This window comes from Nothobranchius furzeri, chromosome 12, assembly GCF_043380555.1.
Source record: "Nothobranchius furzeri strain GRZ-AD chromosome 12, NfurGRZ-RIMD1, whole genome shotgun sequence".
NCBI lineage: Eukaryota > Metazoa > Chordata > Actinopteri > Cyprinodontiformes > Nothobranchiidae > Nothobranchius > Nothobranchius furzeri.
Window position 1 is genome coordinate 2,223,875 of NC_091752.1, and position 20,776 is coordinate 2,244,650.

At 42.2% G+C, this 20,776-nt stretch overlaps 1 protein-coding gene across 1 annotated transcript; it reads right to left on the reverse strand.

Annotated features, from left to right (window-relative positions):
- Nucleotides 1-3,058: 3,058 nt before the first annotated feature.
- On the reverse strand, nucleotides 3,059-19,341 carry nid1a (nidogen 1a). Its single transcript, XM_015943952.3, has 20 exons — nucleotides 18,970-19,341; nucleotides 14,671-14,973; nucleotides 14,362-14,588; nucleotides 14,008-14,249; nucleotides 13,389-13,529; nucleotides 12,883-13,134; nucleotides 12,594-12,794; nucleotides 12,266-12,496; nucleotides 11,993-12,130; nucleotides 11,415-11,543; nucleotides 11,145-11,288; nucleotides 8,033-8,152; nucleotides 7,553-7,780; nucleotides 7,301-7,473; nucleotides 6,718-6,844; nucleotides 6,061-6,232; nucleotides 5,396-5,553; nucleotides 5,196-5,319; nucleotides 3,907-4,019; nucleotides 3,059-3,562 (listed from the first exon to the last, which is right to left on the reverse strand). The coding sequence occupies exons 1-20, from the start codon at nucleotides 19,243-19,245 to the stop codon at nucleotides 3,438-3,440; spliced, it is 3,624 nt and encodes a 1,207-aa protein (XP_015799438.3). The 5' UTR covers nucleotides 19,246-19,341; the 3' UTR covers nucleotides 3,059-3,437.
- Between the last annotated feature and the right edge of the window lie 1,435 nt (nucleotides 19,342-20,776).

A 20,776-nucleotide genomic window follows, 5' to 3' on the forward strand; every position in this document is an offset into this window, starting at 1 on the left:
AAAAGCTGATTTCCGGTACGGAATTTGACTTTCAAAATAACAGTATCACTAGGATGAAGACGTGAAACACCATTGTTTGGATTTCACCGTCCTACTAATATAACTCGCTTGATTTAGTAAAAGTTACAGTTACCTTTTGTGTGTTGTATTGTTTGTATTTAATAATTTGTGCATTTTATTGCCAATCAGCAAAACAATTAGTAGAATTAACTCCCATTCCTCACTAATGCTGTCTTCCAAGTCCTACAACAAATAAAATATTGCTCATTTTAAAATCTCTTTCCTGCATTCAAGTGCTGCATGATGGCACTGATTGTTGCCTTTTTTGCCTCACAGCAAGACAGTCACAAGTTCACATTCTCTTCATACATTCATGAGTTTGCTCCTCTTAAGCCATTTTCCTCCAACAGGACAAAAACATTCATATTAGATTGATTGGAGGCTTTATATAGTAACTAAATGTGAGGCGTGTGTGACTGGTTGTGTGTCTCCATGAGGCCCTGAGATGGACGAGGCCTTGTGATGGGACTGCAGACCCATTCTGGGTATCTCTGTCCTTTCAACCGTTTACTGCTGGAGTTAAACACCAGCTGCCCACATTTAAACAAAGATTTCCTGAAAACAACAGCCTCAAATTTGGCATCCTGTCAATTTGTATGGCATCTTTAAAGAGCAAGTCACCCCTTACCAGAGTATTACTCCACTCCCACTTCCTGTTTGAAAAATGCAACAAATGCTGTTGCCTAGCAGACCGAGAGGGCGGAGCCGCTAACAAATATATATATATATACATATATATATATATATATATATATATATATATATATATATATATATATAGTTTATCAGAAAAAAACTTGATTTGGGGGTGACTTGCTCTTTCAAGTATTTTTTTTGCTCATAATCTATATAAATGAGTGTCAAATTGTGCTGTACACACGTGTAGTCAACAATTTGGCACTTTATTGCATCTTAGTTCAAATTTAAATATTCTGCCTAAAACTGTCATTGTGTTGTCAGGTAAAAACTCTGCACTACATTTTAATTTAAATCTGGCACCACTATTCGCTAGGAGGTACATTACAACGTTAACTGGTACCTTATGATGTCGCAATGTCGTTGTGAGCCTGTGTGTGTTTGTGTGTGTATTTGTTTGCGGCTCCGCCCTCTCGGTCTGCCAGGCAACAGCATTTGTTGCATTTTTCAAACATGTAGTGGGAGTGGAGTAAGACTCTGGTAGGGGGTGGCTTGCTCTTTAAGCCCTTGTCAGATTTTTACTGACTCCCATTTGTGATGACTGAGGATTAAAACATAAGCACAGATAAAGAGGACCCATTATACTTGAAATTATTATGATGCAGGTTTATATTATTAATACAATTTATTGCAACACAATTGAATAATTCCACTCTAGACTGGTCTGTTAAATGTCTTGTTAACGACAAAACAGCAAAAACACTATAGCGTTAAAAAACGATTTTATTTTGACAAGTCTTCCCTTTTACCGTTTGACGTTGCTGCTAGCTTAACCGCACTGGATGTTGCAATACTCGACTACTTCAACAAAGATATCTGGATAAATAACAATTTAATGCCGGCGACGCTGTGTTTCATTAGTTACAAAACGATTACGAAAAACTACACGTTTATTTCTACATTACAGCTCTTTAGCAAAGACACATAACGTTAGCTGTTTGCTGGTTGATGCAGCGTACTGTCCGTTCGGGTTCTGTCAACAACACACAAAAGAATGAATAAAAGTGGTAATAAAAGTACGAATGCGACTCGAGTGCATTTATATTCCTTCTATTTTCACGATGTTCGAACAGAAAGAACGCATACGTTAACAACATACCTTCCTCACGCGTGAATTAAAGCCAGCTACGTGCTAGCCATCGTCCCGCACCGCTTTTTTTAAATTTGAGCCCTCAGTGATGACTGCAAGGCAATACGAGGCAGATAAGCACTGAACATATTAAAATAAATTACACAAATACAAACGTTATTTTAGTAATGTATTCTCTACGTACATGAGATTAGTTAAAATATTAACAATTCTGCGAACTCTAATTAAAAAGCTTTTTTTCTATCAGACCAATATGAGGGTATAATAAAACATATTATTAATCCTCGTCGTGACGTACTCTCTTCATTTGCTACCCATTGGACAACACGGAAATCATTTTCCAATCAAAACATTGGTACTTCCTTCACGGACTGTTGGTGCGTTAAATGACAACATTTGTTAGCTCTGTGTAGGTCAGTTAAAGATTGTAAAAGTGTCATAGAAATATATAAACTGGACAAAATTTGAGCCAAATGTGGTTTTATAAACGTTAGTACATCTCTCTAGCCTGGTGAACTAGACCAAATTCTTGTTTTGCAAAGTTTTAAATAATATATTTGTTTGGTGTAGCTTGCCAAGCTGACATTTCCCTGCTTTTGAAAAGCATCTAGTCTCAATATATTTGACACACATAACCTCACAGAACATAAGCAATCATTACTCAAAAATCAGACTTTTAAAAAATGCTCATTAGAGAGCCTAAGTCTAACTTTTATCGGCCCACTCTCAATAAAATAAAATAAAAAGTACACACACACACACACACACACACACACACACACACACACACACACACACACACATATATATATATATATATATATATATATATATATATATATATATATATATATATATATATATATATATATATTAAAATATTGGGCCAAGGTTCTGGGAAACGTTTGTAGTCTTTTAAAACCTAACTGAATGCATATTTAAGCCTACAATAACAGCTAATAAATAAAACACTGGATAAAAATAACAGACTATACAAAAGCTCATGCTCATGTCCAGTCACAAAAACATCAACATATTCTAGATTTTTATCTAAATGTTTAGGAAAAAATGTCTTCCACGCGTCAGTGTGTTAAGACTGGTGTTCTGAAGATTTAGTGTACCATTTATTTACAGTAACACACATGTAATGAAACGCCCCCAACACATGATGGCAGTGTTGCTGTACTCAAGATACAAATGCAACAGCTCACATAGTGGAAAAACCTTTTATTCCTTTGCTGGTCAGTTGTTCTACCAGCATCACAGATGTTTTCGCTCTGCTGCTCCACGTTATTACGCAAGATGAGCTCAGATTCAAACAGTGTAGCACAGTTGAAACAAGATCCTGTCATCGGTTGCTAAAACAAATTTCACATTAAATTATGCATCCCTGCAGATTTATTCTCAGTTTATGTGCACTTAGAGGAAAAATAGCAAACATGACAGAGTTTTTATTTACACTTCTCAGGGGAGAATGGTTGTGATTTTGCAAATGTTTAAAAAATTAGATAAGAATAATACTGAGTGGTAAAAAGGGCACTTTTAAAATCATCCTGGGTTTTGTTTTAGTGGCATTTTCAGGAGTCATGGTTCAGTAGCCGCTCTCAACGCAGCCTACAGCCACGGCGTTGTCAGGACACTTGCAGGAGCGGCCGTTCGGTGTTGCTAAACACAGGTGAGTGCATCCTCCGTTGTTCACAGAACAGTAGTTTTGCCCTGATGAAAAGGGGAAAAAGGTCAACGATTACTAACACTGGGGTGCACCCTAACGGAGCAGCAGGAAACAGGCTCCTGCTCATACTAAACACACAATAAGGAAACATAGCACACTCCAGATGTTGGAGGCCCTCTCCCTCGACTCCACATTCCCCAGATTCAGGCATTCAGTCTTATCTAGAAGGGAGGATGAGGCATAACTTAACTGTATCGTCATCCATTTAAGAAGAAACGCAGATGCTGTTACCCTATGGTCACAGCGCAAACCTTTGATTTCACACATTTGCTGTGAATTCTTGGGGAAGAGGAGGTCACAGTTAACTCGCAGCAAACATTCTTACTACCTGAAAGGCACTGAGGGTAAGCAGCGGCGATCCCATATGGTCTGGTCCGTTTCTGAGGCTGAAACTCATCTGTCTCCTTTTCAGCATAGCGATCCACTGAGACCACGGCATCCCTGTTGGGAATCAGAGCGAAGAGTTAAAAAATGTGGAACATTCTCGACTTGAGGGACTCTTCCTGTTTGAGATCAACCCTGAGAGTAACTTTCTGAGCCACGGATTGTTGTGAGCTTTTGCAAAACCAGTGACACCTCTCAGTTCCCACTCCTAAGGCCCTGAGGGGGTCACTCGCAGATGCCGGGGCTGGGAAATTGCTAACAGCTGTAACTTTGCGACTTTACACACACGCACGCACGCGCACACACACCCAACCCCCGCTTTCTTCCGTAGCAACATACAGAGAGCTCAGGAGTTTTGTGCTGGGAGTGTCCAAGTTAGGGAGAATCTGAAGGGTCAGCTAGTTGACCCCGGAGCAATGCTCTCTTGTCTCCAGCTCACCAGATCCAACCTCAAACACTCCACAGTGCACATGATTCAGGTCAACAACGTGAACTGGATGCTCCAACAATGCTACAGTTGAGATGCTTTGATTTTATTTCATGAATGGAATTTTTTGTTACCATCAAGAATAATTAATTTCCTCGTGATCTCACACATTTAACACCAATTCAAAACACAAATGTTGTTTTCCCTTCCCGTTCTTAAAACGTTCTAAAACACTATATATGTTTTTTTAATGTATTTTTACTGTGTTACAGTTGTCTTAAGTTATTATAGTTCTATGGTCTATACAAAACATGTTTATGAAGTTCTTCCCACAAAAACCATCTCAACAGTTTTATTCTTTACACTTTCAGTACCTTCCAGAATGAGCTGTTTCAGCTTCAAACTGGAGCTGGCCACGCCCACCTATTCCCTGCTCAGACTAATATGAAAACAGAGGAGCTCCAGTATCCGGGAGAGGCTTGGAGTAGAGCTGCTGCTCCTCAAGCATTGACATGTGTGTTCTACGCAAAGCTCCCCTTTTGTGATGTCACAAAAGGAGACCTCTTGAAACGGCTTGTTGTAGGCATATAATTCATAAAACCAAATACAGTAAGAAAGCAGATGGATTTTCTTTAAAGTTGGAAGTGTTTATAGAGGCATTAGAAACCCAAATGGCAGCACAATAGGATGCAAAAGGCGATTTTGTAATGTTTGTAGTATTTTGTCCCCTTTCATAGTAAATGTACTAATAGGTGCATAAGGGTTCAGCTGCCTGTGTAAAAGTCAAACTAAAGGAAGATTCAAACCTCTGCCAGTCAGTGTAGTAGATGGTCTTCCCAAAAGATGTCATTCCAAACGGATACCGAATTCCCTCCAGAACAGTGCTTCGGTCGCCTCGGCTGGGATTCATGCACTCCATTTTATGCGTGCCTACAGGCAGGAGATTATACTCAGAGCTAATCACAAAGCAAACATCTTTGTCACTAAATTATTCATCTTCCTGTACCTGCGTCTGCCCAACAGAGTAGAGAACTCTGTGAGTCATAAGTCAGGCCGTTTGGCAGGGTAAGACTGTCCTTAACCAGCACCCGTCTGTTGGATCCATCCATGTGGGAGGTTTCGATCTTGGGGGCATCGCGATTCCAGTCAGACCAGTACAGATTACTGTTGTAAAAACAGAATTAATTTTAGGATGTTTATAAGTCAACAAAATAGCTGGTACTTTTTTTTTATTCAGTGATGGCAAAAGATGTTTTCTTCTGCTTGCATGGATTTTTATTTAAGCTAATAGCCTGTTAGCATACTGGGAAAAGCGTAACCAGTCTGCCTAGCTTATCCACACGTTTGGTCTAAAGCTACAGACTGGTGACTGGATCACAGAGTCATGCAGATGAGAACAGAACAGAATGTGGAAGACTTTAACTGGTTTCATCACGTTTTGTTCCAAATCCTTCATTAGCAGTCATAAATAATAGGGTCTTCACAGATGTATGACTCACACGACTTACACACACCGTGTGAACTTACACGATCCTCACTCACACCGAGGCAGCTGTTCCCCGTTCAGCTCCGTCTTATCTGATCTTGGGCCGATAACAAGCCATTGCTTTTCTGGATCTTGGCTGTATTGGTGTATAGACTTATAAAAATGTTGCCTAAGGCATTACACACCCACTAACAGGGTCGGCGATGACAGCGCGGGGGTTTACAAGATCTGTGTCGATGAGGACGCGGCGCTGAGACCCATCCAGAGACGCCACCTCGATACGATCCCTCATAGAGTCGGTCCAGAACATTGTTCGCCCCAAATGATCAATGGTGATTCCCTCTGGGCTTTCCAAATCTGAGAGGAGGAAACATTTTACAGTTTAATTCACTGTGTTAAAAGTTGTTCAGTTCTTTAAAGAGCAAGTCACCCCCTACAAGAAACTTACTTCACTCCCACTTCATGTTTGAAAAATGCAACAAATGCTGTTGCTTGGCAGACCGAGAGGGCGGAGCCGCTAACAAATACACACACACACAGGCTCACAATGGCATTATGACATCATAATATACCAGATGACATCATAGCATACCTCTTAGCCAATAGCGGTGGCAGATTTAAATTCAAATACAGTGCAGAATTTTTCCCTGACAACGGCACAACACTGAAAGTTTTAGGCACAATATTTGAATTTTAACCAAGATGCACTGAACTGCCAAATTATTGACGACACGTGTCTGTAGCATGATTAGACACTCCTTTATATAGTTTATCAGCAAAAAAAAAGTGATTCGGGGGTGACTTGCTCTTTAAAGACACCATAGGAGTAATAGTAAAGCTACCTGTTCTTATGACAGCGGTGGGCTCTCCCCCCAGCATGCTGGCTTTGCTGATTGAAGGAGATGTGATTTCTGTCCAATAAACCATCTTCTCCACACAGTCATAGGCTACTCCAATGATTACTTTCTCCTGGGGGGGTTGGAAGACTACAATTGTTTTTGTCTCTCACAAAGTTTGGTGCAGATTCTTTTTAAATGTTTTTTCCTTTTGGGGTCCAGACAGGAACGCAAACAAACTAAAGGGAAACTCAGCGTGGGCTGCTCTACCAGCACAGCTGCTTTGGAAATCAGCATGACAGAAAAGGCAGCCAGCAATTCCGAATATGACGGACCGATGTTAGTCATCGGTGCAAATTCCACAATGTGTGTCCAATAAAGTGTAAGCCTCAAATGCACGGAGCAGCTGGGAATCTGACGGAAACACGGCAAGTGTTAGTGCAAACAAGGGGGGTGGCAGGAGCTACAGCCGGAGGTGGACAGGCGAGGAGTAACGCGTGTTCTTCTTTCTCGTTTAAAATTAATCATGCAAAAAAAAAATTATTCATGATTGTAAACTGATTTCCTTTGCGAGGAAAACAAAACTCACAGGGAGATGAAGGACGGCCTTGGCGTCATGCTTTTTCATGTCATACCCTTCCAGCGGGATGTGTTCGATTCTGCCGCTCTGAGCAAACAGCAGGTTTGTCCCTGGAGGGGGAGCGATGACATCGGGGCGAGGCCAGGGTCCAACAGTCGGAGTCACAGTGTTGTGGTCAATACCTGCGGAAATAAAGGAAAGAAAAAAGCTCAGGGGTCACAGAGAGCGAAAGACGGAAGTGGAATCTTGTAATTTACTCACACATGGGTCTGCTGCTCGGTGCAGAGCGAGTGCCGGAGATCTCCAGGCCGTTTCGGTCCACGCACCAGCAGTACCCAGTGCTGCCATGGCACTGCATGGGCAGGTAATTGCCGTTTTCATCACATTCTGGGATGTACTGGCTGATAGGAGGTCGGGCGCCACGCGGATGTGCCTCCATCGTGCTTAGAACGTTGTCTCTGTGGGCCTCACACCGTGTCTTAGTCCTCTCTGATGAAAACAAACAGTGTAAGACACTTTTGGTTGTTTTGGGGGGCCTTTATGTTCAGCATCCCATTTTTCTTTCCAGAGAATAATAATAAACAGCATCCAGCTGGCTCCAATACAGCAATTCTTTCCCAGATATCCCTCTTTTCCAAATGATTGAGAAAAAAAATGGAGACAGTCAAAATAATCTGTTTTCTGTTTATCAGTTAGGTAACTTTGCAAATGCATGAACATGGCCGAGTGTGCGGTTCCTACCGGAGGAGCAGTAGACGCCATTGCCACTATAACCTGGGAGGCACTGGCAGAGGAATGAACCCTGTGTGTTTACACACACGGCGTTTTGGTGACACCGGCCTGGCTGGCACTCGTCTATGTCTTCAGGCAAGCAGGGAGGGTGAGAGAAGACAGGACAAAACCACAAAGCTTAAAAATGTTGTTAATTTAACGGTAACATCATACGGGCTTTTATTCAGGACTGACAATGTGGCCACGGGTGCCCTGGAGGTGAGTTAAGGGGGGTTAGGGGTGACGTTTGCACTGAAATCAGTAGGGTGGCTGTGGGGTTGTGTCAAGCCTCCAGGGATACGTGGGTGGCAGCTAGGGCCTTTTATGGGCTGCAGCGATTGGTGGGCAGTCGCATGTTGGACCTCGCTTCTGCCAGGAGAGACTTGGTGGTTTTGACCCAGTTGAGGTTGGTCTTCAGAGCGGGTTGTGGGGAAGCATCCAGGCGGAAAATGAGAATGTGGGTCACGTCCTTTTGCATAGCCAGAGACATGCTTTTCAGAGGAGTCCCTTATTTATGTCTTCAGGGGTTCCTGTTGGTCGGTGTTTTGTTATTGGACCTTGTCGGAGGTGGAGAACTGGCATAGGTTAAGGGCACTGCTGGGATTTCTACGAACGTTAGGGGTGTACGGGAGACCGTGACAGGGAATATGTTGCTGTGGCAGCAACATGCCTTTTAGGCGTCTAGCCTGCATCCCCAAAGATAAAGATGCCAGATCATCCACAACCTCCAAGCAGACCAGTCATGGCTTGTTCCAGTTCATAACCAGCCAGGTCAAGTCTAGTTTGCTGTGCTGGGTTCAGTCACACTGCAACAATCCTGTTTATCTTTTATAAATACTTGTTGTAGTTTTTTGATCTGTGTATTACAAAGAAAGTCTTTAAGAGCTCCTGTTAAATATAGTGTTTTATTTACATTAAAGCACTCCTGGAGTTTAAAACCGCATGGCGCTAGGCAGCTTTGGAGTGTCTAACGTAGCCTTGTAAAACGTCTATGCCATCGTCAGCCTGCTTTCCTGATGCACATTAGGAATGTTGCAACAGAGAAACGATTAGCTCTAAGAGAAGTTGACTTTGAACGTCTTAAGTTTAGACACACTCCTTACCTTGTTTATTATGTACTTAAATGATATCTGCAGAGTATCAAAACTTTTAAAGTTTGTAATACTTGCAGATGACACAAATATTCTGTGTTCAGGGGTGGAATTGCCACAGGTCTTGGAGTTGATCACACAGGAGTTAACGATATTAAAAAAGTGGTTTGATATAAATAAATTATCATTGAATCGAGCTAAAACCAGATTTACGTTATTTGGTAACCAAAAGAAAAACATCAAAATAGAAATGTGTGTGGATAATATATATTTAGAAAGAGTAAATGAAATTAAATTTCTTGGTGTGATCATTGACCATAAGCTCTGTTGGAAGCCACACATTACTCATGTTCGGGGGAAATTGGCACTGGTCTATTAATGGTCTATTAATTAATTAATTAATCAATTTCCCTCTGGGATTAATAAAGTATTTTTGAATTGAATTTTGAATTGAATTGAATTGGGTCGTTGCCATCCTGGGGAAAGCAAAGAAGATGTTGGATCAGAAAGCCCTGCACATGTTATACGGTGCTTTACTACTGCCATATATGAGTTACTGTGTAGAGGTCTGGGGAAACGCATACAAAAGCAACATACAGACGATTACTATAATACAGAAAACGGCCATTAGAATAATTAATAATGTGGGGTACAGGGACCATACAAATGCACTATTTGTCGAAATCCAAGCTATTACATTCCAAGACTTGTTGAAGCTCAAGACTGCGCAAATCATGTATAAAGTAAGAAATAAATTGCTTCCAAAAGAAATTTGTTTATTGTTCAAAGAAAGACAAGCTGGGTATAACTAAAACACAAAGTGCTAGAACAACCTTAAAAACTGTCAATCGCAATTGCAGGAGTTAAATTATGGAACAGTATAACAGAAGAGATAATTCAATTCAATTAAATTCAAGTTTATTTATAAAGCGCCAAATCACGACAAGAGTCGTCTCAAGGCACTTCACATAATAAACATTCCAATTCAGGTCAGTTCATTAAGCCAATCAGAAATAATGTTTCCTATATAAGGAACCCAGCAAATTGCATCAAGTCACTGACTAGTGTCAGAGTCTTTACAGCAATCCTCATACTAAGCAAGCATGCAGCGACAGTGGAGAGGAAAACTCCCTTTTAACAGGAAGAAACCTCCAGAGAATCCTGGCTCAGTATAAGCAGCCATCCTCCACGACTCACTGGGGATGGAGATAAAAGAAAGTAAAAACATAAACCAGTTTAAAGTAAAATATAAAAACCTAATTTTTAATAAGTATAAGAATGAAGAAAACAGGGTTAACCCAGGACGGTGAATGTGGGTGGTTATGCTGTTGTGCTTCTTTTTCTGTGTTTTTTGGTTTGTTTGGTTTTTCTGGTGAATCTGCAAATTTACACATTCTCTGTTTTCCATATGTGTTTTTTTTATACATATATATTTTTTTCATATGTTGTTTGTTTAATTTAAGATTGAAAGAAAATTAAATGACTAAGAGGTCAAACTTGGTGGTAGGGACAAATAAGTAAATACTTCTGCCTGCTCCTTCTCAAACAACTAATGGAATAATATTTTGTAATGATACATGTGTGAAATGTTTGAAATATAAATGAACTGAACTGAACCTTGTCACTTCATCACTGGTTTGACCACACTGTCCACGCTCCGGCACCACACACCCCCAGCCTGCAGACCAACCCCCCACCAACGTCACCACTACCAGAACCTCCACCATTACCACCACCACACAAACGCAGAGTTAGTAGTTTCAGGCAGTCAAGCCAGAACAATTTCCATACTTGTCTCTCCCTGTTACTAAACACCAGGACTGATCACACACGGAGCGCCTAGCTTAACCCATCGCCACACCGCTGATACAGACCTGCTGGACTCCTCTGACTGGTCTCCTCACACTGAGAATGGATCTAAAATCATTATGTTGTTGAGCTGCCGTTACAATCTGAAGGCGTATGAGGTATTTGGTGTATTTTTGCAGTACCTTGGCAAATTCTACCGTCGCCTACGAATCCTGGCAAGCAGGAGCAAATGTAGGACGATCCTCCAGTGTAGCTACACTGCGCTCGGTCAGGGATGTCACAGGTGTGCGTCCCGTCCTCACAGTGATCCACGGGTCGATCAACTTCTACAGAGAGGAGGAAGAACAACTCAGATCTTTTCAATGCATCGTATTACGGTTCACGTTTGGACCTCTTGCCAAGCATTGAAAGAGATGTCCCACTTTACTTAGAAGCACACAAATGCTACTTACCAATGCAGGTCCGTCCATCACTACCAAATTGATATCCATCTTCACATTCACAGCGGAAGGTCCCAGGCTGATTGTTGCAGATAGCATTCGGACCACAGATCTGCTGGTTTTCAGTGCACTCATCGATGTCTGACAAAGAGATTTGACCATTATCACATGCCAAAAACCCCAAATTAGGTCCAGATTTGAATTATGACGTCTGTAGCTTTGAAACTGGTGTTCTTAATGATCAGACATTGAAAGTTCAAAACTTAATAAGATGGTCTAATTATTTAAGATAACATCTGTCTGAAAAGCTTCCTTCCTGTCTCTACTGTATGCCCTTTTCCTGTTTCGTCTCTTGTGTAAAAGATAGCCGGTTGTGTAGAGAGTGGCCTGGGATTAGCGACCGTTGTCAGACTGGCTTCAAAGCGTGGGAGTGGGATTGCCGCTGCTAAATTATCAAAATCTGCTGTCCCACTGGAGAGAAGGTCTTTGGAAATTTGGGTTAATTCAGGAACAAATAAGAGAAATTTCTTGTTTTCATTAAAACAAAAAAGAAAGGTTATGTTTTAAACTGAACTTCATGCTATACTTACCGTAACATCTACGACCATCACCACTGAAACCAGAAGCACACTGACAGGTAAACTGGGATCCCTGGTCAGGTCGGCACACAGCGTTAGTGTCACAGCCGTGTCTCCCGGTGAAACATGGGTTCTCCTCTGTCTGTCCTCCTGGGAAATTAGTGTGAGACCATTCTGATGCATTACTAATAACAAGAACCGCATTGTTGTTAAAGTGAGTCTTCGACCAGATTTCTACATTAGGAAGGTGAGTTCAGTAAGATCAGACCAGACCCCCATTCTCACCATTGACATCCCCAATCTTGTTGCTCATGGCATACCGAAGGAGATTATTATTAACGTCATACAAGACAAAGATTTGGTCCACTTTCAGCATCTGGGTAGTCACATCCCTCAAAGACTCATCATGCTGACAGCTCTGGAAGGTGATGGTTTCGCGACACTGATAGCTCCTGGTTTCAACGGATCCATCTGGGTTAGTCACTGTGTAGTACCGAGTTGAGGATGAGGTGATCACTGAAAGGTGAAATAGTCAGATTAGTCACTAGGGAATACCTTTGTAGTAGGAAAAACTCAGAAATATTCATTCTCACTGCAGGCCTGTCTCACTCACAGTTGCTGTCGTACTGGTAGACGTCGGTGTAGGGGTCAATCTGGACAGTAGAGCCTGGAGGTACCGCCGGGACTCGGCCATCCATCGTGGTGCTCACTACCAGGTGGTCAAGTTCATCTGTACCTTCAAACTCTTGCCTGATTATCAGTTTCTCATTCCCAGGCTGAAAGGTCACTTCAGCCTGCCGTGTGAACTCCCCCCCTAGAGAGGACATTGGTAAAGATTCAAGTCTGGATTAAATACTTCAACTTTTTTTTACACAAAAATGTGTTTTGTTTTTTTTCCTCACCAATGATGCTAAAGCCATTCCTGAAGCCAGGCTGCTCCAGAGCAAACACCCACCCAATCACATTACTCAGAGCCAGCAGGGGCATCAGAGAAGGACCAACAGACGTAGGGATGTCACTGATGGCAACGTACGATCTGCCATCATTAACCACCACGTATGAGTGAAGGTCATTGCCGTTGAACTCCACGGGAGAAGGAGAGTTCTCCACAAACACTTTTCCTCGTAGTTTACCGTTCATTCGTTGTGGCTTTCCTGTAAAGGCAATCAAAACGCAAAATATGACCAAAAGCATCCACGGTCCAACCTCCACAAGCAACATATTCATGCCGCGAGTGTATTGAAAACATTTGTGACAGATTATGTAGAAATGGGTGCATGAAGCTTAAAAACAGCTGTTCTCAAGCTCATTTCACCACCTGATAAGAGTGATCATCACCACAATTGCAGCCAAATAAATGCCGATTAAAACAATCACAGCATATAAAAGTACAGAAGCAGACGTGTACCCTCAGCCACGCACTGTAGCCCGTTGCCGTAGTAACCCGGCCTGCAGTGGCAGCAAAATCCACTTGCGTAGTCTCTGCAGTCGGCAAACTGGGAGCACTTATTTCTGTTGTTGGCACATGACCCAAGGTTGTATGAAAACACTGAAAATGTAGAAATGGTAAATTATTATAATCCCTTAATGATGTTTGGTAAGAAATAAGGTTTGATGTCAAAAACAATTTGGTTTACAGAACAATACTTTGCGATGTAGTCAAGAATTCTTTCAATTACAAATGGTGTACCACAGGGATGTTTTTCCGGTCCTGAACTGTTTAAGATAAGTTTTGTAAAGAATATTTCAGTATCAATTTCTTTGGTGATGATGGTTTTATGCTCCCCACCTAATCTCAGTTCAGCCTGTTCATCAGTTCTGAATTGAGTATTCATTGTTAGAACACCTAAATTAATAAACCATTTGCAAAAATGGAGAAAGACCACTCTCTTTCCTCAACATTAAATTGTAAAAACAAAGAGATTGATTTGATGTTGAAAATTCACATTCAAGTTTTGGATGTCCTTAATGAAATGAAGATAAATTAAGTGTAAATCTAGTCAGAAATATTTCTGTCACGGACTCACCGTCTACATTTATTTCCGGATCTTCGACCACCACAACCTCTGGGTTTTGTGGCTGGTACCGAAGTGGATTGATTTCAATCTGTTCTGCAGCTGGAGAGTATTTCACTTGTCCATCGGTGTGTTGCTGTGTGTCGACAGTCTCTGCGGGCAGATCAGTGACCACGCCAGGGACCACGTTTCTAAATTGGGGGGAGGTTCCGATCCCATACACCCATACACCCCGCAAGCCGGAGTTTGTCTCCCTGTGATGGAAGAAAACGTAAGTTTGTGTTTAGAAATTGCAATTCAAGCGATTTTGGTTTGTGTACTGGACTTGGTGTAGGAAATGATCCTCTGTGTGGGAAAGCCACCTACTCTGCCAAAGCCCTCACGGACGCCTCGTCATCAGTGGTGGTGCGGTAATAATTTCCCTGGCTAGAATAGAAGAAACCTTTGACCAAACCTTGACTAAAACCTGCATGCATGACCACACCATTGTCCTCTACAAGCGTAGAGGTGAATTGTATTCCATTTCTTGCGTAGAGAACAATAGCATATGAGGCAGTCTCCAAGGATGCAATAACCAGCTGAAAGGTGTTTCTCTGGACAAAATGTAACAAAAAGGTTAATTAGAGAGAGAATAAACAACCACAACTCATTTAGACAACTTTGTGTGATGCTCACCTTCCTTTCAGCGCCATCACCTCTGGTTTGGGGTTTGTGGCTGGCTATGTCTACCCAGGTAATCACCACAGTATTGATGGGATTAACCTCGTCTTCCTCTGGGAAACCCCTGTTGATGTGCTCAGCTGCCTGACGCAAAACATCTGGACTATTATCTTGGCGAAAGTACACTTTCCCCACACCGTCACTTGTGTCCAGATCTCCGTGCAGAGGTGCCATCGCGCCAAACTCTGGGGGCAATTTGCCTAGATATGTCGACTCGTTCAATGGCTCCTTAGTGGCAACAAAACCGTTGGTGTTGATCTGAAAATAAAAAGAAACCATCCAGTTATATGGAAGAAGAGCAATGAATGACTGGAAAAGTTGGAGACTTCCATTTGGACACAGCGAAAGCACACCAGTTTAATTTTGAGCCGCTTTGATCTCGACTCAAAACTCATTAGACTAATGATTAAAGTCAGCTGCCATGTCCTTCCAAAGCCCTAATGAAGAAACAAGAACCTATTTATACCTACTTCAACAGTCTTTTAATGGTTTATACGCACATGGAAAGGTACAAAAGTAGATCTATGTCAAAAACATGCACAAGACTTCCAGAACAAGGAAAAACAAGAAAGCATTTCTTCCTAAGCCCAGGATGTACTGTTTCCTGTCATTCCCCCGTGAACGACCCCCAAAGAGACTGAAGACTGCACAGCAATCTTCGTTACAGAGACTTCCTGCCAAACTACGGGACAGAAGTTGGGAAAACAATTAGTGAGATGCAGAGCAGAAAAAGATCTTTGTGATAGAGATGAATGCATCCTGAGACTTGATAAAAAACTAACCACATTCACCGGAAGCTGGTGAACTCCTTTCATGTGTGTAACTACACTGAGAACCTCTTAAAAGCATTTCCCCCCACCGGGCTCAGGCCGTTCTGAGTGTGTGTTCTAAATGTGAAACAGAAATCTTTTAGAAAAGTAGACTGCAGCTGGGAAATGAATTTGTGACGCAGCAAAGGACGGTTGTTGTAACACATATTTTTACTTGAAGAGTTTTACCTCTTAACACCATTTTTTAAACATTTGCGAAAGCAGTGTGTGACCCCCGGGGGCAACGGTGATAACTGGTCTTCTTTACTGAATTGTTTTAATTCGGTCACATTGAAGGGTTGTTGTATTAGGTAGCCTGTTTAAGGTCAAAGGTCAGACGTTACTGAAAGAGAGCAGAAGTCATGGTTCCATCAGTTTCAGGAAGTAGTAGCAAAGTGGCCCCACAACATCACACTACCACCACCATGCCTGGCTGTTGGTATGAGGTTGTTTTAGTTAGTGTGACTCCAGATGGAACGGGACACACACCTTCCAAAAGGTTCTGCTTTGGTCTCATGAATCCACAAAAGGATTTTGGAATCAATAAAGAGAAATTTGTAAGAATTCTACAATGAAATGATCACAGAACAGTCTATTGTCTCAGGCCTGATTTATCCTTCTCCATCAGCTCCACGATGGAGGGACGCACACGCACCGACCGAGACGTTTAGCTCTCAGACTTCTCCGTCACCTGGGGAGCGTTGCAAAGCAATTCCCCACCAGGACAACAGAGGGCGTAGCGCTGTTCTGTGGTGTCCTGCCATCATTACAGTCACGCATCTGGTCCATGATAGTACATCTACTAAATTGTTTATTTCAGAGACTTTTGAACACGAACAGATGTGTTCCCCCTCCACCTCTTAATGCAATCAGCACCTCTAAACTCACGCTTCTGATGTTTGCCGTCCACCAATAAAACACTTGCTGCATGTCTTTGTACTCCTTCAGCCACGGGTGAATAAACATTCATATGTATTTCATACTTTTCCCGAGATGTGTTCTTCAATCTGTTCCGTGTCTGCCGCTAATTATCTTTTTATTTTTTGACAGGGCGAAGGCACACAAGCTCACGTCTCCGTCACTTATAGTTAAAAATTGGGGCATGTCTCCATCACCCTCTGCGAGCCCGTCGGAGAGCTCTTGCACCAACGCACAATGGCGTTGTGTGTCTCTGTTCCAACGCAGATGGAGAAGTATAAATTAGGCTTCAGTCATGGTGGAAGGAAGGTTACATTCAAACAGATTTCATTCTCAGCTGAGTGGTTCTTGATTTTTCTCCTTTCAACAAAACAAAAGAGGGACGTAGATCCTGTTTACAGTCCGTGAGCCTGTGAGGTTGCTAAGTCTGTGCCGATCTAGACATATTACCGTAATACGTTTAGTAAGCGCTCCCTACCATAAAATACCCAAGAGTGCTAACACCAGATAGAACAATGTATTTCTCTACTTTGCACCTTACAGTATATGAGTTTTCGCTTCTCATCTAGAATCTTTTACTGCTGATCCGTAACTGGCCATAGCCAAGGAACTGTAGCGAGAAAGCAACTCCAGCTCAGTGGCCTAGTGGTATGAGTGTCTGTGCAGGGACTATTGGGGTTCAAATCCCAGTCGGGTCATACAAAAGACTTTAAATCAATCATCTAACCAGGGGCGGTGTTACGCCGGCTACTTGGGCTGAAGCCCTGGATGTTTTATGAAAAGCCCCGGATCTAAATCGCGGAAGTAACATGCAGTACCAAAGTCCAACAGAGAGGGAGCAGCTGGCAGTAGTTTGTATACAGCCTGCCTGAGCCTCCACCACTGAAGAAGAAGCCCTTCAGCAGCCGGCTTCTTCTACACTCTCTGTCTGAAACGCATGAGTGAAGATGGACATAAGGACGTTTTTAGACCAAAAGTACGGCGACAGAACCCCAGCTTTGATGAGACTGGTGCTGACTCAGGTTTGTGAGTCTAATTTGAAAATATTTGTTGTGCTGCTGGTTTGCCTAAAGTTAGCTTATCAGGTAAAGATGTTGGAGAAAGAACGAGAATATTTACTATCATCTCACACTAAACACTAACAGGAACAATACTCTGCCCTGAAAATGCTTCATATGTAGCTTCAGATTAAAAATTATGTGGTACAAGACATATATATATGATGTTGACTAGTGCGTGTCACGTGTGTGTGTGTGCGCGCTTGTGTGCGCGTGTGTGTGTTAAGCCCCGGATCTTCTTCAGTCCTAAATCCGCCCCTGCGTCTAATCCCTCCTCGCTTGATGGACAGCTTTAAGGGGTTAATCCACCAAATAGTTCCCATGCATGGGCGTGTCTGCAGCTCACTGCACCCCCACAGGGATGGGTCAAACATGGAGGACAGATTTCACCACACACCAGTGTGTGTGACAACTGATGGGAGTTCAATATTTAACTATTGGCTTAGAAAAATGGCCTGCAGTCCCCAAATTTGACCACAGGACATCATTCTTTTTTCATTCTTACATATTGCCCCTTTAACATGTTTTATGTTTTGGTAAATGTGGGACAGATCTTTATGTTGGTCAGAGCCTTTGGTCTTGAAATTCTCCCACAGTTGCCATTTTGCCCCTGGACTGTAGTGCTGGTGAGGTGGTTCTGGGTTCTTTTGTTCTTGGTTTGCTTTAGAACAGGGCACAATGATGTGTTGCTTTTTGAGATCTTTTAACCTTCTACATACTGCCAGACAGGTTGGACTTCTTTTTTTAAGGTCTGGTAGTTAGATGTGGGCGTGGCATCTTTCCAAATAATGTAATTAATTACAGTAAAATCATGATTTAAAAAGAGAGGCAAGACCAGGCTGGGGTTTGGACACTTCCCCAAATAAAATCATCACTTAATAGCTGCATGTTTAATTTACCAGGTTCATCTTTGACTGATATTTCACATTTGTTTGTTGATCTGAAATATTTAAGTCGATGAAAAAAAGGGAAAAGCCATGTAATAAGCTCAAAAATAGAGAAATCTAATAAATGTTTAAAATTAACATAAAAGTTCGAATTAAACAAATAGCTGATGCGCATTGTCCACATGCTGCACAATTAAAACAAAGATGTAGGGAAACTGGAAACACATGGAATGAAGGACCTGTTTGTTCTGCATAACGGTTCATTTCCTTTTACAAGCAACTAATGGTGAAGACCTCCGATGAGATGAAGGCCAGAACTTCTGCGTCCTTGGAAAAACATTAAACATCAGGATTGTTTTGTATTTTGACAACACAAACAATCCACTAAATCAGCACATCAGCAGAGACTATACAACAGACTAGACTTATATTGTTTATCTTTTTCTTTCTTATCCCGCTCCGTTTGCTTTGTGCGCAATTACGCAAAAAAAAAAATAACCAAAAAGGAGCCCAGACGCACCAGAAAATCCCGCGCGTTTTATACGGTTTTTTATTTATACGGCAGCAAATTAAATGACTTACATAAAGGCTGTCGAACGAGCCATCATAGAAGAGCACTGGCTTGCTGAGAGTTAGTCGGAATGTCTGGTCATCCCCGGACTCCAGTAACTGGTCTCCAGCGCTTGGGCCGAAGGGAAAAAACTCCTCCCGCCGTATGCTCCGCACCGAGGCCCAAAAAACCACTAAACTCGCAGAGAAGAGCCATCCTTGGTTCTGCCAGCCCATGTTGCTCTCCTTCTGGATGAACGGGGTTAAGAGGGAGTGAGAGGAACTGCTCATGGAGAGGGTCTTATGCATGGGCGGGGAGATCCTCTCTGTAAGACTTTCCTAAAGCATTTCATCTGGATTTTGGTTTCACGCTGGGGGACGTCTGGGCTAAAAATCTTCGCTTTAGTACGTGGCCGAAGATCTCATTTAAACCTGAAAATTCACTTATTAAAATTTAGGACTAAAATGACCATCCAGTGTTTCGCAACACCGCCCTCTCCTGGGAGAGGCTGGGTCGCTGAGGGGACATACTGGAGCCGTGACAGCAGCTTTGGAGAAGAGCCAAGACCACCAGAGCATCATGGACCAGAAACATTCTGTAAAAGACGCATTAATTACTCTGCAGCTATCAAACTCAACCCCAGCTGGGATAACGAGGGCCAGGCAGTTTCTGACCCAGTAGGGGATGATCAGTCATCCATCCAACACTTGGGTCTCGGGCCACAATGTCAGGACAGAGGAAACCAATGGGTCCAAAAACAAAATCCATACTCTGGCTTCTCCTTGCTTAGATCAACATCCAGGTTCTTTCTAATTTAGTGTTAAAGATTTCCATGCACCTTATTTCACCTCCGTGTTCCATAAATGTTATTGTGCTATCCAAGGGAACAGATGTTAAAACATAACTTTTGTTCTTTATTTAATTTTCATCCAAAACTTTATGTCTAAACGTTTTCTTCTTATTGCAGTAGATCAGGTGCCTGCAGCTCTGGAGCCACATGTGGCTCTTTGGCCCCTCTGAAGTGGCTCCTTGTAAGTTTGAAGAAAAATAATGACATTTTGCTAAGCCCACCCCCGTCCCATAGAGCTCCATGCAAACTGAACTGAGGGTCAGTCAGCACCAGCCAGTAGCTTTACCGCTTATGCACATACGTCAATCACAGAGCATGCTCGAGCGTTGGATGTACCTCGGTTGGTGCAGAGATGGTGATTTTCTCATGGACAAGTAAGTCTTAAATATGAATACACAACATGACATGAGCATAATATTTGTAAAACAAAGTGTTTTAGCTCTGTTTTGTTGGCTAGAGGAGCACATTCATGAGCAAGAGATGTTGCTAAATACAGAAATGAAAACTAGGTGATGTTGTGATACGGTTATCAGCCATCAGATAAAATAAATAACACAGACAGCCACTTTAAAAAGGGCAAATGTAGACTGTCTTTCCTTAAGTTATTATAGTTTTTTTGGCATTCAACACCCTCACATTAAGCTATTTCAGTAGTTTGATTTTTGATATTTTCAGACCCTTCCAGAATGAGTCGTTTCAGGGATGCTGGCTACGCTCACCCATCCCCCGCTCAGGCTTCTTTAAAGTAAATAAATACATTTTATTTATATAGCACTTATCACAGACTCACTCACTCACTCACTCACTCACTCACTCACTCACTCAGCCTTTATCTATAAAGCACCTTACAGGCATGAGCATGCCACCAAGATGCTGTACAACCAAGCCCCCACAATTCGGGTGAAAAATTGAGTCCAACGCGGAAGTGACAAAAAATTGCAGTTCCACCCTCATCCACTAGGGGCTGGTGTCAGAAGCGAGCAAATCCT

Bases quoted from the DNA above. Each gene is read 5' to 3' on its own strand.
- nid1a (XM_015943952.3), bottom strand. From the start codon at position 19,245: ATGCATAAGACCCTCTCCATGAGCAGTTCCTCTCACTCCCTCTTAACC. The intron at 13,530-14,007 runs GTGAGTCCGTGA...CTACATTTTCAG, and splicing joins TCCGGAAATAAATGTAGACG to TGTTTTCATACAACCTTGGG. The intron at 8,153-11,144 runs GTACTGCAAAAA...GCTTGCCTGAAG, and splicing joins CGACGGTAGAATTTGCCAAG to ACATAGACGAGTGCCAGCCA.